General features: G+C 41.7%; 1 protein-coding gene across 2 annotated transcripts in view; it reads right to left on the reverse strand.

The window, feature by feature from the left end:
* The window catches only part of per2 (period circadian clock 2), a 33003-nt gene extending 14866 nt beyond the window's left edge, over positions 1–18137 (reverse strand). The window contains exons 1-13 of one of the 2 annotated variants that reach the window (XM_078410023.1): positions 17843–18137; positions 15106–15363; positions 12759–12848; positions 10552–10706; positions 9726–9847; positions 8508–8709; positions 5897–5948; positions 3477–3619; positions 2673–2751; positions 2222–2328; positions 1834–1987; positions 1224–1332; positions 988–1119 (exon numbers count right to left, since the gene is read on the reverse strand). In XM_078410023.1, coding sequence (XP_078266149.1) covers positions 988–1119; positions 1224–1332; positions 1834–1987; positions 2222–2328; positions 2673–2751; positions 3477–3619; positions 5897–5948; positions 8508–8709; positions 9726–9847; positions 10552–10706; positions 12759–12848; positions 15106–15353 — 1593 coding nt within the window. In that variant the 5' untranslated portion in view covers positions 15354–15363; positions 17843–18137. Of the gene's footprint in view, positions 1–987; positions 1120–1223; positions 1333–1833; positions 1988–2221; positions 2329–2672; positions 2752–3476; positions 3620–5896; positions 5949–8507; positions 8710–9725; positions 9848–10551; positions 10707–12758; positions 12849–15105; positions 15364–17418; positions 17482–17842 lie in introns of those variants that run through there. The other variant, XM_078410025.1, reaches the window with a different exon arrangement.
* Between the last annotated feature and the right edge of the window lie 6135 nt (positions 18138–24272).

A 24272-nucleotide genomic window follows, 5' to 3' on the forward strand; every position in this document is an offset into this window, starting at 1 on the left:
ATGATATATGATATGATAGATGAAAATATGATGAACTCCAGTGCACCATTTTCTATATGGGAGTTGACAAACTTGTTTCAGTGGTATCATTGGAGTCTCAAAGCCAATTGTTCGCTAAACAAAGTGCCATCCTTTAACGTAATCTAAAACAACATTTCCATACATTGGTAAGGGGGAGCTTAACAGTAAAAAGATACCTTTCCATTGGGCATTTAAATTGAGCCATCTCAAGGCAAAAGATTCCTTGGATTTTTCAAAAAATGGCACAGGTGCCCAACCATTTTTTGGCTCAGTCAATATCACTAAAATAGATTATTTCACTGCCATTTTTGTGCAAAGCTAACTGCTATCTTTTCCTACAATACACTTTTCCTGCAATACAACACGTTAAAAATAGTTAAATTGATTTCAAAGTAATTTGGAATATCTGGAGATCACCAAAAGGCGCTATACAAATGCTTTTGAAAGTCACTATGACTCACGATTAGACATCCTTTCAATTCTTAAGAGTTTGACAAAGAGCAAATATTTATTTGTCTACAAAGCTATATTCATTTAATTGGCTGTCTACTTGTTTTAAGAGCAACAATTTCAGGCTTATCGATGGACAACATCACCTACATGTCTGATAAGCATTAAAGATCAATAAATAAATGTAATTCCTACTGAACAAATATGAAATGAATACACAGCCCCATGATACTGGAGAATTGAAATTACAAATTTTGAAGGACTCTATATCCTAACTAAACTAAAATAGAGACCCAAAAAACCTGGGATACAGAATAAAAATTACTCTCATGAAATTTATATGCAATAAAAATAAACGCACAATTTTTTTCAACGTGCATTTCTGATGTGTGCACAGATGACGCAGCATTGCATTAAGCTGTGATACCAAACATTTCTAGGAGCGTAACCCCTGATTTATGCATGATAATCAACATATCTGTTTGCATGAATTAGCTTGTGGAAGAGATGACTTACCAGTTTGTCCAATTGGCTCTCTTCATTGATGTTGCCATTAGTATCAATGGAAGAGGCAATTCTGATGATCTGTGCATGGGATCCATTACTGTCCAAACTTCCGTACCCACTGGAACGATTATCGTAAACTGGCTAAAATAAGAAAGCATAAACTGTCGTAATAGAATTCAAAGCACCGAATTAGATACAAATTGCATTTAAATCTGAGAACACTCATCAATGTGAATTAGTTTTACCTGCAGCAAGAGCCGTTGAATCTGCTCAGTGATGGTCTGTATTTCAGGATGAAATGCCTTCAATTCACCACAGCCCGGAGCAGCAAACACATCTTCATTCAAAGGACCTCTACATATCAGAAGTTGAAGGTGAGATACAAGACTTGAGTACCCATTTTACATCTGTCATCATTTACTACATGATTTTGAATAAGTACAATTTCAAAGATTATGTTGCTACGGCCCATTATTTAGGCAAGTATTCATAATAATAGTTCCAATTTTGTTTTTTGAATACTAGGGCAGTGCTAACTGTAGTCAGAGCAACTGGATTCACAAAATAATTACTTCATAATTTCAGTCCATACCATCACCCGATTAATTAAAAGTATTTAAAATAATTCATGACTTTAGGATAACATTTTTCCTTCTACATTTACACCCCTTGTTCTGCACATCCTTGCCACATCTCTTTTCTTTAAACAATCCCTGTTCACATCTCAGTTAAAAATATTAAAAAGACACTGAAATAATATCACATCATCAAATCAGTAACTGCTAGATACAATTCTAATTTGTTGCAAAATGTTTGAATTGACCAATCTTCATGATAATAATCCAAACCACTCACCTTCGGACTTTGTGTCTTCCGATAATGAAGGATACTTTTCTGCTCCAGGGATTGACGAAACTGGACCAACTGGTGTCAATTATGATGTATTCACCATTTTGTGTGCAGAAACGGACTGGCGCATATTCAAAAGGTTGCCCAGCATTTTTCAGTACTGAAAGAATAAAAAAATAAACACTTCACAAAAAACTGAAATAAACCAAGTAGCTGTTATCTACATCTGAAGAACGGTCCCAATCTGAAACATCACCCATCCTTTTTCTCTAGAGATGCTACCTGACCCGCTGAGTTACTCCAGCACTCTGCGTCTATCTTTAGAAGTTATCTATGCTCGAAAAAATGACCAACATCAGATAATGATGATTAAATATTATATCTGCAAACTTACTCTTTTTATGAATGTTTAGCATGAGAGGTTGATCATCAGGGTGTAGATGCATCATTACGGGCATTCCTATGAGATCCTGAGGCAAATAACCTAATAGAGGGACAGCCCTGTGAAAGAAAATTGAATAATTTAATATTCTGCACAATGCAATTTACAATAAGATATTAAAAACGCATTGAGTCAAATACAAGGCTGTTTTACTAAAGTTAAACAAAAAAACTAGCAGAACTATTACCCAAAACTCATTAACTGAAGCATTTAATTGAATTTAGGTATTTTTACCATTTGCCCAGTAGGGGGCGAAACCAAGCTTTTAAAACAATTTTGTTCAGGTTTCGAAGATGGTAATTTTAATTGGAATTTAATTTTGCAAAAGGTTTAATACAATTTAGATTAAAAAAACAAATAGTTTCTTTCCGCCATTGCTGAGTACCCTCAGTTCTCTACATACCTCTCTTCAACGTGCTGGAACACACAGCTGGGCGAGTGAGTGGTGGTGAAAACCCTCTTATCATGGGGAATCCTTGGTGCTGATAAAACAAAATGAACCAACTTTTAAAATACGAAGTCAAACAAAATTTCCCCTTTTAGTCCCACTTGGTTAAACTAGCCTTGGATCTTTCCAATGGCATATATTAATTAAAAAACTTCAAAACATAATGCTCAGTCTGCCAAGTCTCACACTCAATGCAGTCAACTACAAACGGTGTGTTATACTTTGAACCAGGTCATACAGCTTCTTGGAATTTCAATCTATTAATAAGTATCAATTTGGTTTTACATATAAATAAATGCACAAGAACTGCAAATACTGGTTATTACACAAAAGGACACAAAGTGCTGGAGTAACTCGGCAGGTCAGGCAGCATCTCTGGAGAACGTGGATAGTTGACATTTTGGGAAGAAGGGTCTCAACACAGGACGTCACCTTTCCATGTTCTCCAGAGATGCTGCCTGACTTGCCGAGTTGCTCCAGCACTTTGTGTACTTTAGCTTCTAGCAAATATTGTACTCTGAAGAGTTGCATGTAGTCAGCCTGCCATTAGGTGGCTGACCATGTGGCCTTTAAATTAAAAAAATGTTCTAATCACTCATTATCTGACTTGTTCTTCCAGTTTTCCAGCTAGCCAGAAAAAGCTGGTTGAATTTGGTTGAATCATTTAATAACAAATATGATATTGCGGATTTGGGGTGAGGTGAAAACACCAATGAGTGTTTCCTTGCTATAGATAAATTTTGTTGATCATAATCTCACCTTCATATCCCGAATGCACCCTTTCAGCAAGCATCAGGCAGCATAGTTGGTCATCGTCATCATCAGATGCCCGAACCTTTGTGAGATAAGGCGTCATTTGAAAGGGATAATAATGGGTGCTCCGATCTCGCTGTTGGTTTCCACTGTGAAATGGACGGTGACAGTAAAGTCCAGAGTCAGACCAAAAATAATGAAAACAGGTGACTTGCTCCAGCAGTGCACATCTGAAAGGGCACTTGCACAGCATGAAATTATGGTAAGAAACAGTTTCACATCACTCTGGTTACTCCACCAGGTTCTTTCTGGTGTGTTACGAGTTTTGCATCAGATGAACCCAAGGGGTGACATTTCATATGCAATGTTCCTTTTTGGGGATTGTGAAGGAAATTAGCCCACATTGTCCTGACAGTGACCATCACGTTTTTACCTGACTGAAACCCCATTAAGGTCATTGCAAATGTTACCATTGGCCATCAGACCCACAAACCTCTCCGTACAATCTAATCCTCTCTCACGCCTAACCCAGCAATATCACACATTGAAGATTGGCTCAGGCACCAACTCTCTGCTCCCTTGGCAGTCTGATCTCCAAATCTCCACCCAGATTTCCCTCCTCTACCAGCTACTGACCCTCTAATTTCCAACACCCTTTCTTGAATCTAGTCCTATGATGACGGATCTACTGAATCTACTCCATACTCATTCTCTATTTAGACTCTTTATACTGACCACTGATCATTCTTTCACACTAGTTCGAGGTTACCCCACTTTGTCATTCACTCCCTGCACACTAGGGGCAATTTACAGAGGCCATTTAACCTATGAACCCGCATGTTTTGGGGCTATGGGAGGAATCCAAAGCATCCAAATTAGATTTTAGATTTAGAGATACAGCACAGAAGCAGGCCCTTCGGCCCACACTGCCAAGTGATCCCCGCACATTAACACTATCCTACACCCACTAGGGACAATTTTTTTTTTTTTACATTTGCCCAGCCAATTAACCTACAAACCTGTACGCCTTTGGAGTGTGGGAGGAAACCGAAGATCTCGGAGAAAACCCACGCAGGTCACGGGGAGAACGTACAAATTCCGTACTGATAAATGTCGGCTTTTTGAAGAAGTCGGCAATTAACACATTTGTACCATGTTTTCTGCATCAGAAGTGCACCTAAAATTCAGAAACATGGGCGAGGAACTATGGGCAGTCCTGAATTTGTGAAAGGCCCCTTAGAAATGCAAATCTTTCTTCAAGTGCTAATTTTTCAGAATACACATTGAAGTTTTATATAACCAACTTTAGAGTTACAATACAACATTGGGTACATACACGTACAAGGCACATGCTCACACACACCACATACATTTGTTATATAACTATTGCAGCTATAATTAGCATTCAGTTCCAACCCTTTACCCTCAGGCTTGTTATATAATTAAATCGTGTCCTCACACTTTCTGCATGCTATTAACCCGTTTCATGTCAAGTCGAATAGATTTTATTGTCATATGAACAAGTGTAGTGAGGTCAGGTACACTGAAAGGTACATAGTCTAAAGCAACAGACAAGCAGCCTGGAAGCAGAGAGGAAAGTTGGCTTCAAGGTGTTAGAATAGGATGGTTAGATGGCTCCTGATTGGTACTGCGGTGACAGGGGAGAATGACCGGGTCCAAGGATCATAGCAGGTGGGGAATGTGAACTCAGCGCTTAAGTGCTCTTAAGGATCTTAGAGGAAAGTAGTGGGCTCCAAAGGATTAGAAGGAATCGAAGGAAATAGAGCTTTGCAAAGTTGTGGTTTGGGCCTAGGGTGGCAGTAGTGATGGGTGAAGGTGTAGTTTGGGCACAAACAGAACTAAACGACAAAAGACAGGTACTGATCCAACAGGGATCTCAATCCAGCATGGCACTGTGAAGCCCTGGGCCTGCTCACGAGTGGCCACACACAGGACAATGTGGCCCACATTCACTTGAATTGATTCCAAAGGATCAGTGCATTGGGAATGACATCAAGGACGTGACGGGCAAATCACTTCCAGGGTTGCCTGGGCAAACATTTGGAGAAACTCAACCTCAATCGTGCATTTCACTCCAGGTCAAATTGATTTCATATTGCATGGTGCTGGAAAAACAGAACTATGCATTTGAATTTCTGGGTCAATATTTCTATCCATTTTTTAAAACTGCAGTTTTTTTGCACATCTTAGAGGTTTGAGATTTTCTCTGAAGTCTACAGAGCCAGTCATTTTCATAATTCTTTGGTCATTCTTGGTCCAATCCCAGGTACGAGCAAGGTTACATGGGTGATGATCATCATGCAGATCAGGTCAATGTTCTTGTGTACAGGACTCAGTGCCACTATTTTCCTCGTGTAACCCTTTCACTCGTTGGTTCATTCCTCTCTAATCTTTCCAGTACTCACCTAATCCGACAGAAGAACGACTTCTCCTGCATACAATCGAACGGGGATGAACCTGAAAGACAGCAACAGTAACAAGTTAAGGAATTGCACTAAATGGAGATAGAAAAATCTAAGTATCTGCTCATACAGTTAAACACCACTTTATTCATTAACAAAGTCTTTTGTGAAGACGAAAGTGTGTAAAAAGATCAAATATGATGTTGTCATATTTGGTAACAGTTTTATCAAATGGTGTGATAATCTTTCTGGTATATTCTGCATGACTAAACCAGGTTCGGCCAAGTTTACAAGTAACACATGGTTAATAATCTCTAAATGAGAAGGAAAACAGGAGGATTGGAGGCGAGCCAGAAGGAGGGAAGCGAGAAACCACATCTTTGTGGTTCCCTTTGCAAATGGAGCTGAAAGAAAGCATATTCAGACCATTTCTTCCTCGAGGTGAACTTTGGGCCCCAAGGATCTTCAGTTTGCCACCGAGTCTGGAGTCTTTGACGGTCTCACATTGACAGCGCCATTCCGAGTGAGACGCAATAGGGAGGTGACGGTCAGCTCAAACAAGGTGTGATGCATATCTTCTTCTGGGAGGATAAGGAAGAAGGGAAATGCAGTCTTGCTGGGGTGGGTTTCACCACCAAGAATGAACTAGGTTGGATCTGCGTGGCACTCCCTGCGGGATAAATAAAGCTCACAGCCCTCAGACACACTCTAATGCAGTGCATGTGTCCTAATCCAGATGAATGTTTGCAGCAATCTTGAGAAAACCTTGACCATTTAAATAAAATGGCCAGCAAGCTCAATCTACTAGTTTTCTCTCATGCTATTCAGCGAAGACTGGAGACCCAAGGAGAGACTGGAGCAACAAAATCAACAGGTAGATCGACTTATAAGCATGAATATTATTAAACTGGCATCATCAAATAATGCTGGCATGATTTAATCGCATAATGTGCGATCAATAGGGGTGGAAGTTTGGTCATGGTGGCATTTGCTTTGATATGAAAAGTACACAATATTGGGCAAGCAACCATCATGCCAAAATTGATAAAATTCAAAAAAAGAATGATTTGGATTAATGTCAGTCATTCAGCACGGAAACAGGTCCTCCGGCCCACTGAGTCTGCCTTGGCTATTAAACACCCATTTACATTAATCCCATTTTATTCCTTCCATCCTATCATCAACTCCCTGGCCCCCAGGTTTTTCCATTAAGGGCAATCTACAGCAGGCTATTAACCTATCATCAGCATATCTTTGAGATGTGGGAGGAAACCCTCACACTCAGAGGTTTAATGTGTAAACGCTACACAAACAGCTCAATATCGACCCTAGGTTGCCGGAGCATGATGTAGCAGCTCTAATAGCCATGCCATTGCACTGCCCTGGGGATTATTCTGGGATTAGGAAATCTAAGCCATGAAAATTTAGGACATGGTCATTGCTAAAGTAGACAAAAGCAGCCTACACACCTGCGTCAGCAGAGGACTTATGAGGCAAGGGCCCAAAATGATAAAGCGAGACAAGAGATTAGAGGAAACCTTGTAGTCCCCTGACAAGTGACTGTACAGAGCAGGCTCTCCAGTGCTGTTAAAGCAGAATTCATTCCTCAACAAAGTGAACAGTCACTTAGGAAGTTACACTGAAGGTTGGAAGAGCAACAGAAATATTTAGAATCACCAAGAGAAACAGGCATTGGCCCAATAAAGCTATGCTCCCCAAAATCATCTTCTTCCCCCTTCATCTAACCCTAGCAGTAAAAGTGCTTCTCCCTCATATTAATCTTGCATTTCTTTAAACGAATCAATGGAACAGTCAGTTCTGCAATTTAGTTACTTCTAGTGCATGGTTTCTCGACAATGAAACCCACCCCAGGAGGACGGCCTTCCTTTTCTAGTTTGCCCTGCCTGAAGACGGTGTGCTTAGTATCTTGTTATTTAAGATGCTGAGCACACCAATGATCATTCAATGTAAAAATGTCTAGGTCTCCAAGCATTGATAACAAATCTGAACTCCCACCAAATTTATATAACTCAGCATTTTTCAATGAGAAATGGCCTATTTAACTTTCCTCTTAAAATGCACAACTTAAATACGCGGAAAATAATTTACTGATCACACACACCACAAAATGTATTAATGCTTTCCCTTAATAGGTCATAGTGGCCAGAGTTAAAAATAATAAAAAATCTGCTTACGGGGGGCAGTGGGAGCAGGGAAACTGAATAAGAAAGAAAGAAAAAAGTTTGTTGTCTCTAATTGGCAGTAGCCAGCTAGGGCAGAATTGTAATGATGGATAATTAGCTCACAGCTTTGCTCAATTCATTTTATGAATTAGAGACAGCTCAGAGAGAAATTAATACGCAAATGGTCCTGGCAGAATGACGAACAAAGACATTTGATGATACAATTCATCCATGGAAAAAGTAATAAATGACATATATTTTACTGTTTCCATCTAGGGTCATTTGGAAAAATTATGTAAAAAGACAGCTACACTTTTCCAATCTATGAGCAAAACAACTGCTAGGAGAATAGCGGTTTTCAATGGAGACCATTATATAATGGTACCTCAAAGGCTTTAATAGGATCTGCCAATATCATGATGCACACTCACCAGCAGCTTGGCACATGTTCCACAAAGGAAGTTGAGATGGCTTTATAGAGCTGTAGAAAACTCCAATATCTTGTGGAGCAAGGAGTTCTGTGAACTTCTTGCTTTTGAAGACTTCATTATTGCAGTTCAGAATATAGGCAGCTTGGTCAGAGATGTGTACAATCTGGCCCGTGATTAAGGAAACAGTAACAGCAAAGATATCCTGAAAAACAGGAAATTATTATTTTTACAATTACATATTTATGAATTCTGTATTGATTATATAGAAATCAAGGTCGAGTTATTGGCTCAGTAGTGTGCATCCTATGCTGTTAGTTCTAATATACTGTGTTGGAAAGAACTGCAGATGCTGGTTTACACCAAAGATAGACACATGAAAGGTCTCAACCTGAAACATCACCTGTTCCTTTTCCCCAGAGATGCTGCCTGACCTGATGAGTTACTCCAGCATTGTGTCTAGTTCCAATATACTTTTATAATTAGAGGAACAAATTTCCCTCAGAACTTGTACTGATCTGCATTGCAACACTAAATGGATTTTAGCACTATGCCTGCTTGCATCTCTCATGGGCATTTCAGCTTGCTCCCAACACAGAATTCAAATTATGAACTTTAATCTCAGTAATCCTTCATTTGAGAGAACCCTCTTCAAGTCAGAAGATTTGTTGCCCATTCCAGGACAATGAACACTTAAATCTAAGCATATACCTCAACGGAGCAACAAGTATCATTTTGAAATGGGAAATTAAACCGAGGCCTTGTTTGCTCCCTCAGGTGAACACAAAAGATCACAAGGTATTATTTAGGCGAAGAACAAGGAGTTATTCAGTATCCTGATCAGGATTTATCCCTCAGTTATTATTTCTAAAATATCCTCATAACTGCCACTTATGGAAATTTGCTTTGGTGCGTTTCCAAAATTAACAATAACTGTGACAGTTCAAAATGAATAATAACTGTTACAGACCACGAAAGGAATATGAAAGCAGCTATATAATCCCAAATCTTTCTCTTTCAATCTTGTTGACTTGTAGCTTTATCCAATTACCTTTGTTTCTTCTCCTTCAAAGAGGCAAATAATTTTGAACAACCTCAAACTCGCTTGGCTTTCTTAATTGTGAACCATTGACAGGTTTTGCATTTGACTTGGTGCATACGAAACACTTCATGCTCAAAGCTAATACAGATTATGTACTGAATATATTAAAAACAACTTACAGCATTCTTTGAGGTGTATTCAGAAATAATATTTTCTACTTCATCAATGGTGAAGGAGTTCATGCTCAAGCTATTTGATTCAGTGTCATCATTCATGAGGAACTTGTAGTGTTCTTCATTAGCTGCAGAATAAATTGACAGACATTGCTACCAAATATTTAAATATGGCCAATATTATGCAATTATTTTAAAGAAAAAGCCCCGTTAATACCTTGTTAAAATCTCAAAATGTTCACAAAACAAGAACCATCTCATCCTCTGATCTAGCCATTATCAGACTTTTACTGAATACATTATCAGACATCGAGGGGATCTAGCCAAATTATAGTATTTAAGTGAAATCTGGAATATTCGATACTCTCCTCCATTGAAATAAGAGATAGAATGGAGACTACTGAAAGTCAAACGAAATGCAAACACTGGAAACAGAAATAAAATCCAGAAAATACTCAGGTCAGGCAGCATCAGTGGAAAGAGAAAGGAAATCGACATTTCGGATTAAAGATCCTTCATCAGAAATGGGAAAGATAAAACTGGTTAGTTTTAAGTTGTAGAAAGGATGAAGGTTGGCTGGATAGGACAACGGGATTTTCTCGACTAAAGTGAGGGTTGGGTTAGCCTCATTTTATAGTCTCTCTCTCCCCCTCTCTCTCTCTGACTGCTCCCATTAACCGAATGACCTAATTTCTGTCAGAGGTAAGTAGGTTTTCTTATTTCAAATATTCTTGTGAATGTGTTATTCTAGCTGGATTGGATACACATAACAATGTCTTTCTCATGCCCACAACTTCAAATATGATTCTCTTTCGAAGTATTAGAAACCTACCCTGCACTTGTTTTATGCACTCCAATGCATATTTCAGTGTAGAAAGTGTCCTAGATTTTCCTTTGGCCATCTTTTCAGAAGGCAGGTGCCTTTTTAAGCCTGTAAATGCTTTTAACAACTCTTTCTGTGTCTTTGCTTTAGCAGATTGGTCGCTACTGCAATAAAAAAAGAAAAACATACAGCTTTAATTTCATTTTCAAAATAGTTTCAGACAAATGTTCATAGTTATCATATGCTACAATCTTGTACAGTACATTTGGTTCAGTAAACTTAACTTTGAGGAGAAAATGCAAAGGTTTATGGAACTGTCTTTTATTGAGCAGCAGCACTCAATTACACAGAGAAAAAACAACAGCTCCCTAAATGTTTATTTAGATTAAACAAGGCATGCATATCAGCAATAGTCTATTTTCTTCTCCTGTATCCCTGGGTCATTTGGAGGTAGTAAAAATCATAAAGATCTTCAAAGGAAGGTGAATTGGGGGGAAAAAAGTAACTTGCTATTAAATTGCCTCAATCATCTTGGTAAATAACTTGCATGAACTGCTTAGAGAAGGAACTAACCCATTTTACTGTAGCAAAGCAAAATAGCACACATGTCAAAAAAGGAATTTGTAGTCTTTAGGGCATTCAGCACAAATAAAAATATAATCTGCTTGAAATAAAAAGAATGAATCATAATTGTAGAATAGATTGGGTCAAGCCAGCAAATAAAAATAGCATCCAACAGAGGAATAAAGCATGTAAAATATCTAAGCAGTATAAGAAAATAACTATAGTTGCTGGTACAAATCGAAGGTATTTATTCACAAAATGCTGGAGTAACTCAGCAGGTCAGGCAGCATCTCAGGAGAGAAGGAATGGGTGACGTTTCGGGTCGAAACACTTCTGTCAGTCTGAAGAAGGGTCTCGACCCGAAACATCACCCATTCCTTCTCTCCCGAGATGCTGCCTGACCTGCTGAGTTACTCCAGCATTTTGTGAATAAATACCTTGTAAAATATCTAATGTAATTGTAATAAATCAATGCAGTGCCTTTCTTTGTGATGATAAAGTTCTAACTTCAATGCATTTCTGAAAGCACGCAAAAGATACTTTTGCATCTGTACAAATGTACCACCAGCTTTTGCTCAAAGTTAATCCATTGTCCAGATCTATGGATGAGTGAGGACAGAGTATGGCAACATGGTGAACAGAGCAGGGAAATAAATACACAAGAAACCAGGTCTACAAACTTGTTAAACTCATATTAGATTCAATTGATATTCTTCTGTCACCAAAAGCCCGCAGGAACAGTACATTGCAGAACATTAATTTTCTATAGTTTACTTTATTTGGGGAGGGCAAGAGGGTTTGGGGAGAAATGCAGGTATCACTGCCAAAGACTCCCATTTATTGTCAATACTCAACTACTGTTGTGAAGATAGTGGTGGCTGCTTTCTTGAAGCAGTCCATCTGGTACTTGCACAACTCTGTTTGGTAATGAGTTCTAGTTAATGAGTATGAACAGCAAACATGTTTATAATCAGGATAGTAGGTGAATTAAGGTTTCTGCAGATAACGGCATCCCATCCCAACACCTTACCCTTTCTAGTGGTAGAGGTTGAGAGTATGGGAGTTGCTGTCGGAGTGGCCCAAGCACTTCTCAGAGTATTTTCCCCAAGGGGCACACTCTGCAGGCACAGTGCCACGGAATTAGACATCATGGGCTGCTTTTTATTGGATGGTGCCAGGTTTCCTCATTATACTTGAAATTTGCTCCTACCTAGGCAAATGGAGAATGTCCATTCACATTCCGGATATGCTGAGCAGATAGATGACAAAGTTCCGGGGTGTCAGAGGGCAAGAGGCTCAGAGCTGGGCCTCAGCCTCCAACAAACTCCTGCGGCTCCAGGATCAGTCCAGCCTCTGATGATTGGAATTCCCCCAGGATGAAGAGGGCAACAGGTGGGGAAAAGTGGTGGGAATGACCTTACCTGGCAGGAAAAGTGTTGGAAGCAGAAAGGAAAGTGGTTCAAGCAAATGGCGAGTGGATTAGAAGGAACTTTATATTTTGAAAATTTAGTGCATCGTACTAACAAAAAATTGGTGCCAAAACCTTGCAATCAAAAACGGGAAGTGTTTTGTCACTTTGAAGAGCACAATTATCTCGAAATGTTACAACTGGACGGTTAGTGAGGATAGGGACTGGGGAACGTGACACCTACCTGCAGCCACTTGATGAAAGGTTGTCCTGTTCTGAGCTAGCACTGATGAGGCTCAATCCATTTGAGCTGCAGTGGCCCTGAGAATTGGAGCTGTGTAACAAAAAGTAAAATTGCCTTAGTTTTTGATTTGAAGATCAACAATCATCCAAGCTCTAAATGCCTGAAAGGAAAAAAACATTAAACATTTTGGGGATACAAGAAACTTGGAATCTTGAGCAAAACACAAGAAGTGCTGGATGAACAACACAGGTCAAGTAGCATCTGTGGAGGGGATGAGCAGATGACATTTTGGGTTGCAACCCTTCTTCAGGCTGATTGAATCAAACTGCAGAAGGCTCCCGACCTGAAATGCCATCTGCCCATTCCTCTCCTCCCCCCGCACAGATGCTGCCCCACCGCCGAAAAACTTCCTTTCACTTGATTCACACTGAATATTACCAACACAAAGTTTATGCAAGTTTTAACGAGGGGGTGCACAGGCTGCTAATGATAGTTTATGAAAGTTTCTGCCCATCTTACAAATAAAACCACAGACATTCATGGACAAAGTAAACTTTACCATCATCTCAAGCTCATTAGGGCTAGCAAAGCAATTTCCCCCTCTAAACAGGTCCAGAAATGCAAAATGACAATAAAATCAAGGGGCTATTGCTTATTTGGGATCATATTTATTCATGAAGACCAAGTGGAAATCAGATACACCACCCGAACTATCTATTTGAATCTCAATGAAATGCAGCAAAAATACAACTCCTGTACAGTTCAACAGCCAGTGGAACAGTTCCACAAATCTAACCCTTGTCGTCAAAGTTCATCAACATTTTTCTAGAATTGAAGCAAATACCCATTTCAGACTCACTTCTCCACACCAACAGAAAAAGGATTCTAGAAATTCATAATTTTGTAGCAAAAGAGCAAACGTTTTCCTTGCATGTTTATTCTCCCCCCAATTACCCTCCATAGATGTTTTCAAACCTGCCGAGTTCCTCCAATATTTGTTTTTTTCCCTCAATTCTAGAAGAATGTTGATGAACCTGATAAACTGCTCTTGACTACTTATATAACATAGTTGCAACACATACGAAGCCTGGCGATTAGCCTCGAGCTCAGAAAGTGCATGTGAGCGGCAGTGTTATGTAACTAGGATTAGGTGTTCCTGCGGTTGCTTCCTGACTATTCCAATGAGTTTTAGAAGGTTACGATACTGCTCATATAACATTCATTTCAAGAATGAAATCTTAAATCAGTAATATTTTTCAAACCAGAAGAAATATTATATTTTTGAACAAGCAAAGCAAGACAATAACTGATCTAATGCAAGACCTATAAAATCCAAAGCACCCCACCCTACCACTTGAGAATAGGGAGAGCCAGTGAATCAACATATTGCAATGACAATGATTATTATTTAGTCAAAAATTGGTTCTGGTTTAACATCCGTGATACAGATCTTCATAAACAGGGCACCATGTTATTTCAGAAGAGTTAATTTATAATTATGAATTCAAGAAATATTCGAAAAATGTCCAGTTAAGGAAGGCATGTGCTTTAGCTCAATACCACACCAGGCAATGCTTGCGAGGCTCAATGATAGGTTAAGCTTAGGGAGAAGATATTAAGCTGGCCTACAATTCTAATCTTCATCCAGTGACGAAAACTTTGTAGAGATGCTGAAAGAACACAGACCGTGCAGAGAACAGACATTTTGTTATGTGTGTCAAACACAAGAATTACTGGAGACATTTCCAAGACATGAATCCATGTCAGGGAAATTATTCAATTATTATCGAAACACTAGTTTATACTTCGTATATTCTGTTAAATTTACTTTCCTCATTGGTAACTAGCAAGAATCCCACCGTTGCCCGACACAAAATCAAGGTAGTGAGTGAAAGGCAATAGCTTGTCAACAGTATTTATTCAACAGGTAAAAGAAGTGGAGGAACACATGCGAAAGCTAGGGTAATAATGGAGGGCTTGAGCTGAATTTTTGCAAAAACTTAATTGTAAACTAAAATATGCACTACTATTAAAAACAAAATTTAAAAAAAATTATATGACTTGTACTTCAGTCTGTTATTTAGCTCAGAGATTAAAAGTGCCAAACAAAAGCCTGGGAATTTGTGATTAAAGTCACTTGTCAAATAGCATTTTTTGAAATGTATTCATTTCCAAAAATGAAGGTAGCCCACTCATTTTCATAATACAAGTCCAGTAGACACTGGTTTCATCTTCAATAGGATCTGCAGACATGACAGACGGCACAACCGAATTACCCATTTTTGGTTGCCCAGCACTTAAATGCTGGAGCAGCCAGAGTACTTTCTATCAAGTTCAATTTTCCTACCTTTGGCTTCTCTTTACTGAATCCAAGTGCAAAGCGGAATCTTTTTCATTATGGCTGGCAGTGCTGCTTGAACTATCCGAAAACTCATTCCCATTTGAATCGATCCCACTGGAGCCATTGCTTTTCATGTTCACATCATCGTGCATCTGCTGCTCTGCTTGATCCGGTGTTTGATCCTGAATATTGCCGCTACTTGGATGCAGCACCAATTCTGCCTCTTGGAATCCAGGTTCTGAGTAAGTGGCCATTCTCTGGAGTCTGTATAAAAATGAGAAAGCATTGGAATCATAACCAAGTCATTGAGTACGGGAGTCAGGAAGTCACTTTTCGGGACATTGGTTTAGTTGCTTTTGGGGTATTGATTGCTATTCTGGTCACCGCATTACAGGAAGGATGGGGAGGCTTTGGAGAGGGTGCAGAGGAGGTTTGCCAGAATGATGCCTGGATTAGGAGGTTTTAGCTACTAAAACTAAAGCCTAGGAATTTGTGATTAAAGTCACTTGTCAAATCGCATTTTTTGAAATGTATTCAGTGTATTTCCGAAAAATGAAGGTAGCCCACTCATTTTCATAATACAAGTCCAGTAGACACTGCTTTGAATATACTTGGATTGTTTCCTCTAGAACACAAAAGGTGGAGGGGAGACCCCAACAGAAATGCATAAAACTATGAGAGGCATAGATAGGGTAGACCGTCAGAACCTTTTTCTCAGGATGGAAATATCAAATATGAGAGGGCATAGCTTTTAGGTGAGGGGGGGGTAATGTGAAAAGGAGATGGAGGGGGAGTGTTTTTTTTCTACATCCTCACAGAGAGTGATGTACCTGGAATGAGCTGCCAGGGGTAGTGTACTATGTTAGTCGCATTTAAGAGAGTTTTGGATCGGGACATAAATTTGCAGGGAATGGATAGATATAGATCACATGAAGGCAGCTAAAAGCTGGTCTCAGCACCATGTTTGGCAAAGACATTGTGGGCCAAAGGGTCTGTTCCTGTGCTGTACAGTTCTACTGTTCTAAATATCACATTCATGACAGATTAGAATAATGCAATCATTCTTGCCAACATTTGTATACATGTTTCAACAGTATTAACCAAAGATAACTTTGAGCAAAGATGATAACGGGATAAGTGACAAATGGCCATCCAGCAAAAAAAAATTGGCTCCAATTGTTTGGGCACTGTGGGAGCAAAGGTAGCTCCACTTTGGTGATCAATGCAAGTGGCATATTTGTAGTGCGAGTCCATTGTTTGCCATGTAGGGAAAACCCCAGGCAAGTGCAGCACTGGTATGGAAGATGTAACATTTATCATATCATATCATATATATACAGCCGGAAACAGGCCTTTTTCGGCCCTCCAAGTCCGTGCCGCCCAGCGATCCCCGTACATTAACACTATCCTACACCCACTAGGGACAATTTTTACATTTACCCAGCCAATTAACCTACATACCTGTACGTCTTTGGAGTGTGGGAGGAAACCGAAGATCTCGGAGAAAACCCACGCAGGTCACGGGGAGAACGTACAAACTCCTTACAGTGCAGCACCCGTAGTCAGGATCGAACCTGAGTCTCCGGCGCTGCATTCGCTGTAAAGCAGCAACTCTACCGCTGCGCTACCGTGCCGCCCTGGATTTGGCAGCACCTGGATTATTTAACAGAATTATGAATTATCTGCAGGCTTGTAATAATTGATTTATAGATTGCTGCCTCCATAATGCATAAGTCAGGGGTTTCTCCCCCTGTGGTACCAAAATATTATTGGTCAAATTCAAATGCACCCATTCAAATACAGCAGTGGTTGTGAGGCTAGGCTAGGTTTGGCAGTGGGATTAGTTGAACAAGTAAACACAGGAATAGTGGACCGAATGGCATTCTTTCTGCCGTTGGGATTCTTTGAATGTTCCAAACTGCGGCTTATCTGTTCAGAATATTTGTTCTAAATACTGTATTTTACAATTCGTTTGTATTCTCACATTTCTTACACTAAATTGGCTCCGGCTGTAACGACACGAAACAAAAACCGAGTTTCACAATAAACTTAATCATCGGGTATCAGAAAACTGCATAACACCAATCACAACTTCATGTTCCTGATAGTTTTTGTTTAAACTAGCAGGGCAAAAACATTTATCAGAACAAGTCTCGTCTTTCGGCGCCGGCTGAAATATCGATTGTACAGTTAAATGGAAAAAACTTAGGAAACCAAAATCGATCAAAGTTTTATACCTTTACAACTGAGCACGACAGAAAGACTGAACTCGCTAGCACTTTACAACTGGCTGTATACCACCAGGTCGCCTTAACTTACCTCGCTGAGTGTTCAACGCAGATCACTTCACGGTGAATATAACACCACCACTGTCTAGGACCAGATCACCTAATCTCTCTCCAAACACGTTTCCTCAGCATCAGAGGGATTGCGTAACTTGCGTAACACAACAGATCTACTGATTAAAAGCCAAAAGTTGAAGACCTTAAGATTGAAGGTCTGAAGAACGGTCTCGACTCGAAATGTCACCCATTCCCTTCTCATCCAGAGACGCTGCCTGTCCCGCTGAGTTACTCCAACATTTCGTGCCTATCTTTGGTGTGAACCAGTACACGCAGCTCCTTCCTACACCTTAATCATTCTGACCGCAGTGAATTCAATCCTTGTATATTAAAACCGCGAGACCTATTCATCGGGTGAACCGTGATCTATCCAGAGGCGCGGAAAACACAGCAGATCTTACCCCGTTTTCAGGGAGGTGAGAAGAAACTCAAGGAAGAAGCAGAACAAGTGGAGCGACAGTCCGGTCGGGCAGCGCTCGTGCTGCCGGCAGACCGACCGACGGCTGTGGACTGAGGCGATGGCTGGGGCTCGCTGTACTCGATCCAACTCAGCTGCTGCAACTCGACCCACTGTTTTGTAACTCGCTACACTGTAACAACTCGGCGGCGGCGGCGGCTGCGGCTGCGGCTGCTCGCTACATTCACACCGCTGTTGTAACTCGCTACACTGTAGCAACTCGGCGGCTGCTGCTCGCTACATTCGCGCCGCTGCACACACCAGAGAACGTGACGGGCCCCGCCCCGCTTCCTCCCCATTGGTCAGCAGCTCTCGCGGAGAACCGCCCCCTCCATTGTTACGTCGGTCTCGGCGGGCGGCGGCGCGTTGCCATTGGCCGACGGACCTGGCCATCGGTCGCCTCACGTGGAGTGTGCTGTGTGTCCGGGAGCCGCCGCCGCAGCCGCTGCTGTAAATCCCCACCGCAGCCGCAGCTGTAAATCCCCACCGCAGCCGCTGCTGTAAATCCCCACCGCAGCCGCTGCTGTAAATCCCCACCGCAGCCGCACACCACCGCCTCGCCGCTAAGTAATTGCTCTTTTTAAAAATATATCGCAGTGGGACTGTAACATAGGCCGCCCAATCACACGGTCTTGCAAGCATGGGTGCGGCTACTGTTGTGTGGCTGGCACTATGGTGAGGGATAATATGCAGACAAAAACAATGGTCCAGAAATTGGTCCCAGGTTCCCAAGTGGATACCCTGCGAGTGATATCCTGGGAGCTGCGTATTCCTTCTGATTCGAGTAATAATTTGCAATGAAGAGAATCAAAGAGGATAATGTCATAAAAAATAATAATAGAGGCGCGATTTAACTCCACGTTTCAACCTTTAAGAAACAATTAGACAGGCACATGGATAGGACGTTTAGTCTGGGGATATGGACACAGGCAGGTGGGACGAGCGTAGATGGTGTAGCATGTTAGCCAGTGTGGGCAAATTGGGCGAAAGGGCCTGTTTCCACGCTGTGTTTGAGTCTGGGTCTGAAAAAGGGTCTCGACCCTGAAACATCACCCCTTCATTCTCTCCTGAGATGCTGCCTGTCCCACTGAGTTACTCCAGCTTTTTATGTCTATCCACGATGTATGACTCTATTTCAGATCTTAGTCCAAATGTTTATGGGTTAGGGTTCATCAAAATATCTCTTAACTGAAATTTCTGCCATCACCATCCTTTCAAGGTATGTTACTAACTTCCATCAAGCCATTGGTAGCTTCCCCATACCCCACGGCCCCAAAGCAACTGTCGTTTCTATGTCAGGGTCAGCGGAAAGCCGATACCTTTTTCAAGAAGGGTCTTGACCTGAAACGCCACCCATTCCTTCTCTCCAGAGACGCTGCCTGTCCCGCTGAGTTACTCCAGCATTTTGTGACTACTTTTTTCAAATTATGTTTTGTACTGAAGTTCAGTTTTTTGCATAGCCTTCTTTCTTTTGGAAATTTGATGTGCCATTTAAAAACAATAGTTTATTGTATATTTGCCTTTTGATGCGGCTCCAAGCAAAATTTGTTATTGCACCTGTAATTCAGAGTACTTGTGCATATCATTTAAGCATGTCTTGGCTTGACACTGGTGCGGCAGGCAGTTCTGCTATCTCATAGCTCCAACAACCTAAGTTTGATTGTAACCCCTACTGACGTCTATGTGGCAATTGCATGTTTTCCCTCGTCCAATTTCTCTTGGGCTCTCCAATTTCCTTCGACACCCCCAAGGTTATCAGGTAATTAACCTTTGTAAGTAACTCAATTTCTAGGCAGTTGGTTGGAAGGTTGCAATTTAGTTGATGGACGTGTGAGAGCGAAGAGTGACTGAGGGGGATAGTTGGGGAGTAGGATTACTGGGAATGCTCTCAGAGCAGCATGGATTAAATAGACTGAATAGCCTTTGTCTTTAAAAAATATGAATATTATGAAATATGAACTTTCATCATTTACGGCAAAACCATTCCACCTAGTTATTAATTTTACTGTCAATTGAAGCAGGTCCTTTCTAATCACCCTATTTATATCTCATATTATACAACACATTTTAACTCAATGTCCCTTTAGCCTAAAAAACATCTCATTTCAGCTCATTCTGCATCGCAATCAAAAATAAATCTCTAGTCCTGGGAACATTCCCATAAATCTGCTGTAAATACTCTCCTTATCATATCAACAATGGCAGCATCCAGTTCGACAAGTGTGGCCTAAAGAATCTTATTCTTTTCTAGCACTACTTCCTTGCATCATTTTTCTGTGCCATGATCAATAAAGCATCACATGTTGTAAAACAGCTTTTTAGAGATACAGCATGGAAACAGGCCCTTCAGCCCACCGAGTTCATCATCTGCCACCATCAGTCACCCGTACACTATCTGTCACCCATACACTAGTTCAATGTTATCCCATCCTATACACCAGGGACAATTTACAGAAGCCAAGATCTGCATTCTTCTGAAGACCAGATCCCGGGCATTCAGGTCTGGTGATGCAGAGGTCTATAAGGAGTCCAGTTACGACCTTGACAAGGCCATCAAAAAGGCCAAAAGGGACTTCCGCTCAAAGCTGGAGGATGGGGCGAATGTTCGGCAACTGAGGCAGGGCTTGAATGCCATCACCTCCTACAAGGCAAAACCAGGAGGCAGCTCAAGTGACAGCGAAGCATCGCTCCCTGACGAGCTCAGTGCATTCTACGCATGCTTTGATAGGGAGAACACTGATGTGTCTTCCCGAACCCCCATACGCCCTGACGGTATTACAGTCACAGTCACAGAGGCCGACATCAGAAGATCCTTCAGGGGGGTGAACCCTCAGAAAGCGCCTGGACCTGATGGTTTACCCGGTCGAGTTTTCAAAACCTGTGCAAACCAACTGGCTGGAGATTTGCGGACATTTTCAACCTCTCATTTCTGATGTCTAAGGTTCCCACCTGCTTTAAGAAGGCATCAATAATACCAGTGCCCAAGAAGAGTAAGGTGACGTGCCTCAACGACTATCGACCAGTGGCACTAATGTCTGTGGTGATGAAGTGCTTTGAGAGGTTGGTTATGGAGAATATCAACTCCTACCTCAACAAGAACCTCGACCCATTACAGTTCGCCTAACATCACAACAGGTCAATGGAGGATGCGATCTCACTGGCTCTCCACACCGCACTGGACCACTTGGACAATATAAACACTTTTGTCGGGCTGTTGTTTATAGATTACAGCTCAGAGTTCAATACCACCATTCCCTCCAAGCTGGTTACCAAGCTCACGGAACTGGGTCTCTGCACATCCCTCTGCAACTGGATCCTCGACTTCCTCATCCAAGACCACAGTCTGTTCGAATTGGCAGAAATACTTCTTCCTCATTAACAATCAGTACGGCAACACCTCAAGGCTGCGTGCTCTGCCCCCTGCTCTACCCACTCTATACTCATGATTGTGTAGCCAGACACAGTGCAAACTCCATCTTCAAGTTCGCCGATGACACCACCGTTGTTCGACGAATTACAGATGGTGATGAGTCAGAGTATAGAAATGAGATCGACCAATTAACCAAATGGTGCCAGCACAACAACCTGGCTCTCAATATCAGTAAAACCAATGAACTGATTGCGGAATTTGGAAGAGGAAAGATGAGGACTCACAATCCTGTGTTAAATATTTTATTTGTGGATTTTAGCTCTGCATTCAACACCATTGTGCCAGAGCTACTACACTCCAAAGTCTCCCAGTTGACTGTGCCTGAACCCCTCTGCCAGTGGATCATCAACTTCATGACAGACAAGAAGCAGCATGTGAGGCTGGGAAAGCACATCTCAGACACGCAGACCCTCAGCATAGGAGCACCGCAAGGCTGCGTACACTCCCCTCTCCTTTACTCTCTCTACACCAACGACTGTTGTAGAGGAACTGAAGGAAATTTTCATTAGGCGAGAAATAGTATTGGGTAGACTAATGAGACTGAAGGATAATACATCCCCAGGGCCTGATGGTCTGCATCCCAGGGTCCTCAGGGAGGTGGCTCTAGAAATAGTGGACGCATTGGTGATCATTTTACAATGTGCAATAGATTCAGGATCAGTTTCTGTGGATTGGAGGATAGCTAATGTTATCCCACTTTTCAAGAAAGGAGCGAGAGAGAAAATGGGGAATTACAGTCCAGTTAGCCTGACTTCGGTGGTGGGAAAGATGCTGGAGTCAATTATTAAAGAGGTAATAACGGTGCATTTGGATAGCAGTAAAAGGATAAGTCTAAGTCAGCATGGATTTATGAAAGTGAAATCATGCTTGACTAATCTTCTGGAATTTTTTGAGGACGTGACAAGTAAAATGGATGAAGGGGAGCCAGTGGATGTAGTGTATCTAGACTTTCAGAAAGCCTTTGATAAGGTCCCGCACGGGAGATTGGTGACTAAAATTAGAGCACATGGTATTGGGGGTAGGGTGTTGACATGGATAGAAAATTGGTTGGCAGACAGGAAGCAAAGAGTAGGAGTAAACGGGTCCTTTTCAGAATGGCAGGCAGTGGCGAGTGGAGTGCCGCAAGGCTCGGTGTTGGCACTCCGCAACTATTATTGATTTGGAAGAGGGAATTAGAAACAACGCTAGCAAGTTTGTGGATGACACAAACCTGGGTGGCAGTGTAAACTGTGAAGAGGATGGTAGGAGGTTGCAGGGTGACCTGGACAGGTTGAGTGAGTGGGCAGATGTGTGGCAGATGCAGTATAATATAGATAAATGTGAGGTTATCCACTTTGGCGGCAGATTGCTATCAAAATGGAGTTAGGTTAGGTAAGGGGGAGGTGCAGCGAGACCTGGGTGTCCTTGTACACCAGTCACTGAATGTTGGCGTGCGGGTACAGCAGGCAGTGAAGAAAGCTAATGGAATGTTGGCCTTCATAACAAGAGGATTTCAGTATAGGAGTAAAGAGGTTCTTCTGCAGTTGTATAGGGCCCTGGTAAGACCACATCTGGAGTATTGTGTACAGTTTTGGTCTCCTAATTTGAGAAAGGACTTTCTTGTAATTGAGGCAGTGCAGTGTAGGTTCACGAGATTGATCCCTGGGATGGCGGGACTGACATACGAGGAAAGATTGAAAAGACTAGGCTTGTATTCACTGGAGTTTAGAAGGATGAGAGGGGATCTTATAGAAACATATAAAATTATAAAACGACTGGACAAGCTAGATGCAGGAAAAATGTTCCCAATGTTGGGCGAGTCCAGAAACAGAGGCCACAGTCTTAGAATAAAGGGGAGGCCATTTAAAACTGAGGTGAGAAAAAACATTTTCACCCAGAGAGTTGTTAATTTGTGTAATTCTCTGCCACAGAGGGCAGTGGAAGCCAAATCACTGGATGGATTTACGAGAGAGTTAGATAGAGCTCTAGGGGCTAGTGGAATCAAGGGATATGGGGAGAAGGCAGGCACGAGTTATTGATTGCGGACGATCAGCCATGATCACAATGAATGGCGGTGCTGGCTCGAAGGGTCGAATGGCCTCCTCCTGCACCTATTTTCTATGTTTCTATGACTGCACCTCCACAGACTCCACTGTCAAGCTTCTCAAGTTTGCGGACAACATAACTCTGATTGGACTGATCCAGGATGGGGAGGAATCTGCCTACAGATGGGAAGTGATACAGCTGGTGTCCTGGTGCCATTGCATCAATCTGGAGCTCAATGCTCTTAAGACAGTGGAATTGATAGTAGACTTTAGGGGAGCTCCCCCTCCCCTCCCCCCACTCGCCATCATCTGTGGAGTCATTTAAGTTCCTTGGAACCATCATCTCCAGGGACCTTAAATGGGGGGCCACCATTGACTCCACAGTCAATAAGTCTCAACAGAGGATGTACTTCCTGCAGCAGCTGAAGAAATACTATCTGCCACAGGCAACGGTGGTCCAAATTCTATACTGCCATCGTAGAGTCTGTCCTCACCTTCTCCATCATGGTCTGGTTTGGCTCAGCCGCCAAGCACGACATCCGGAGGCTGCAGCCAAGCACGACATCCGGAGGCTGAGAAGGTTGTTGGCTGCAACCTTCCCCCCCATTGACGAACTGTACACTGCAAGGACCAGGAAGCGAGCGGGCAAGATCATCTCTGACCCCTCTCACCCTCTTTGAAGACAAACTCTTTGAAGCACTTCCCTCTGGAAGGCGACTCCGGACTGTCAAAGCAGCCACAGCCAGACATAAAACCAGCTTTTTTCCACGAGTAGTAGCTCTACTCAATAACCAAACGTCTGTAGTCTCTTTTTGTTCTGGTTTATTTCATTCACATGTTTAGACTATAGTGTTTTTTTAAAAATGTTTATGCTTTATTCTTAATTGTTTACTGTATGTTCGTGCTGTTATTTGCGAGCG

Source organism: Rhinoraja longicauda, chromosome 13 (assembly GCF_053455715.1).
Source record: "Rhinoraja longicauda isolate Sanriku21f chromosome 13, sRhiLon1.1, whole genome shotgun sequence".
Lineage (NCBI taxonomy): Eukaryota > Metazoa > Chordata > Chondrichthyes > Rajiformes > Arhynchobatidae > Rhinoraja > Rhinoraja longicauda.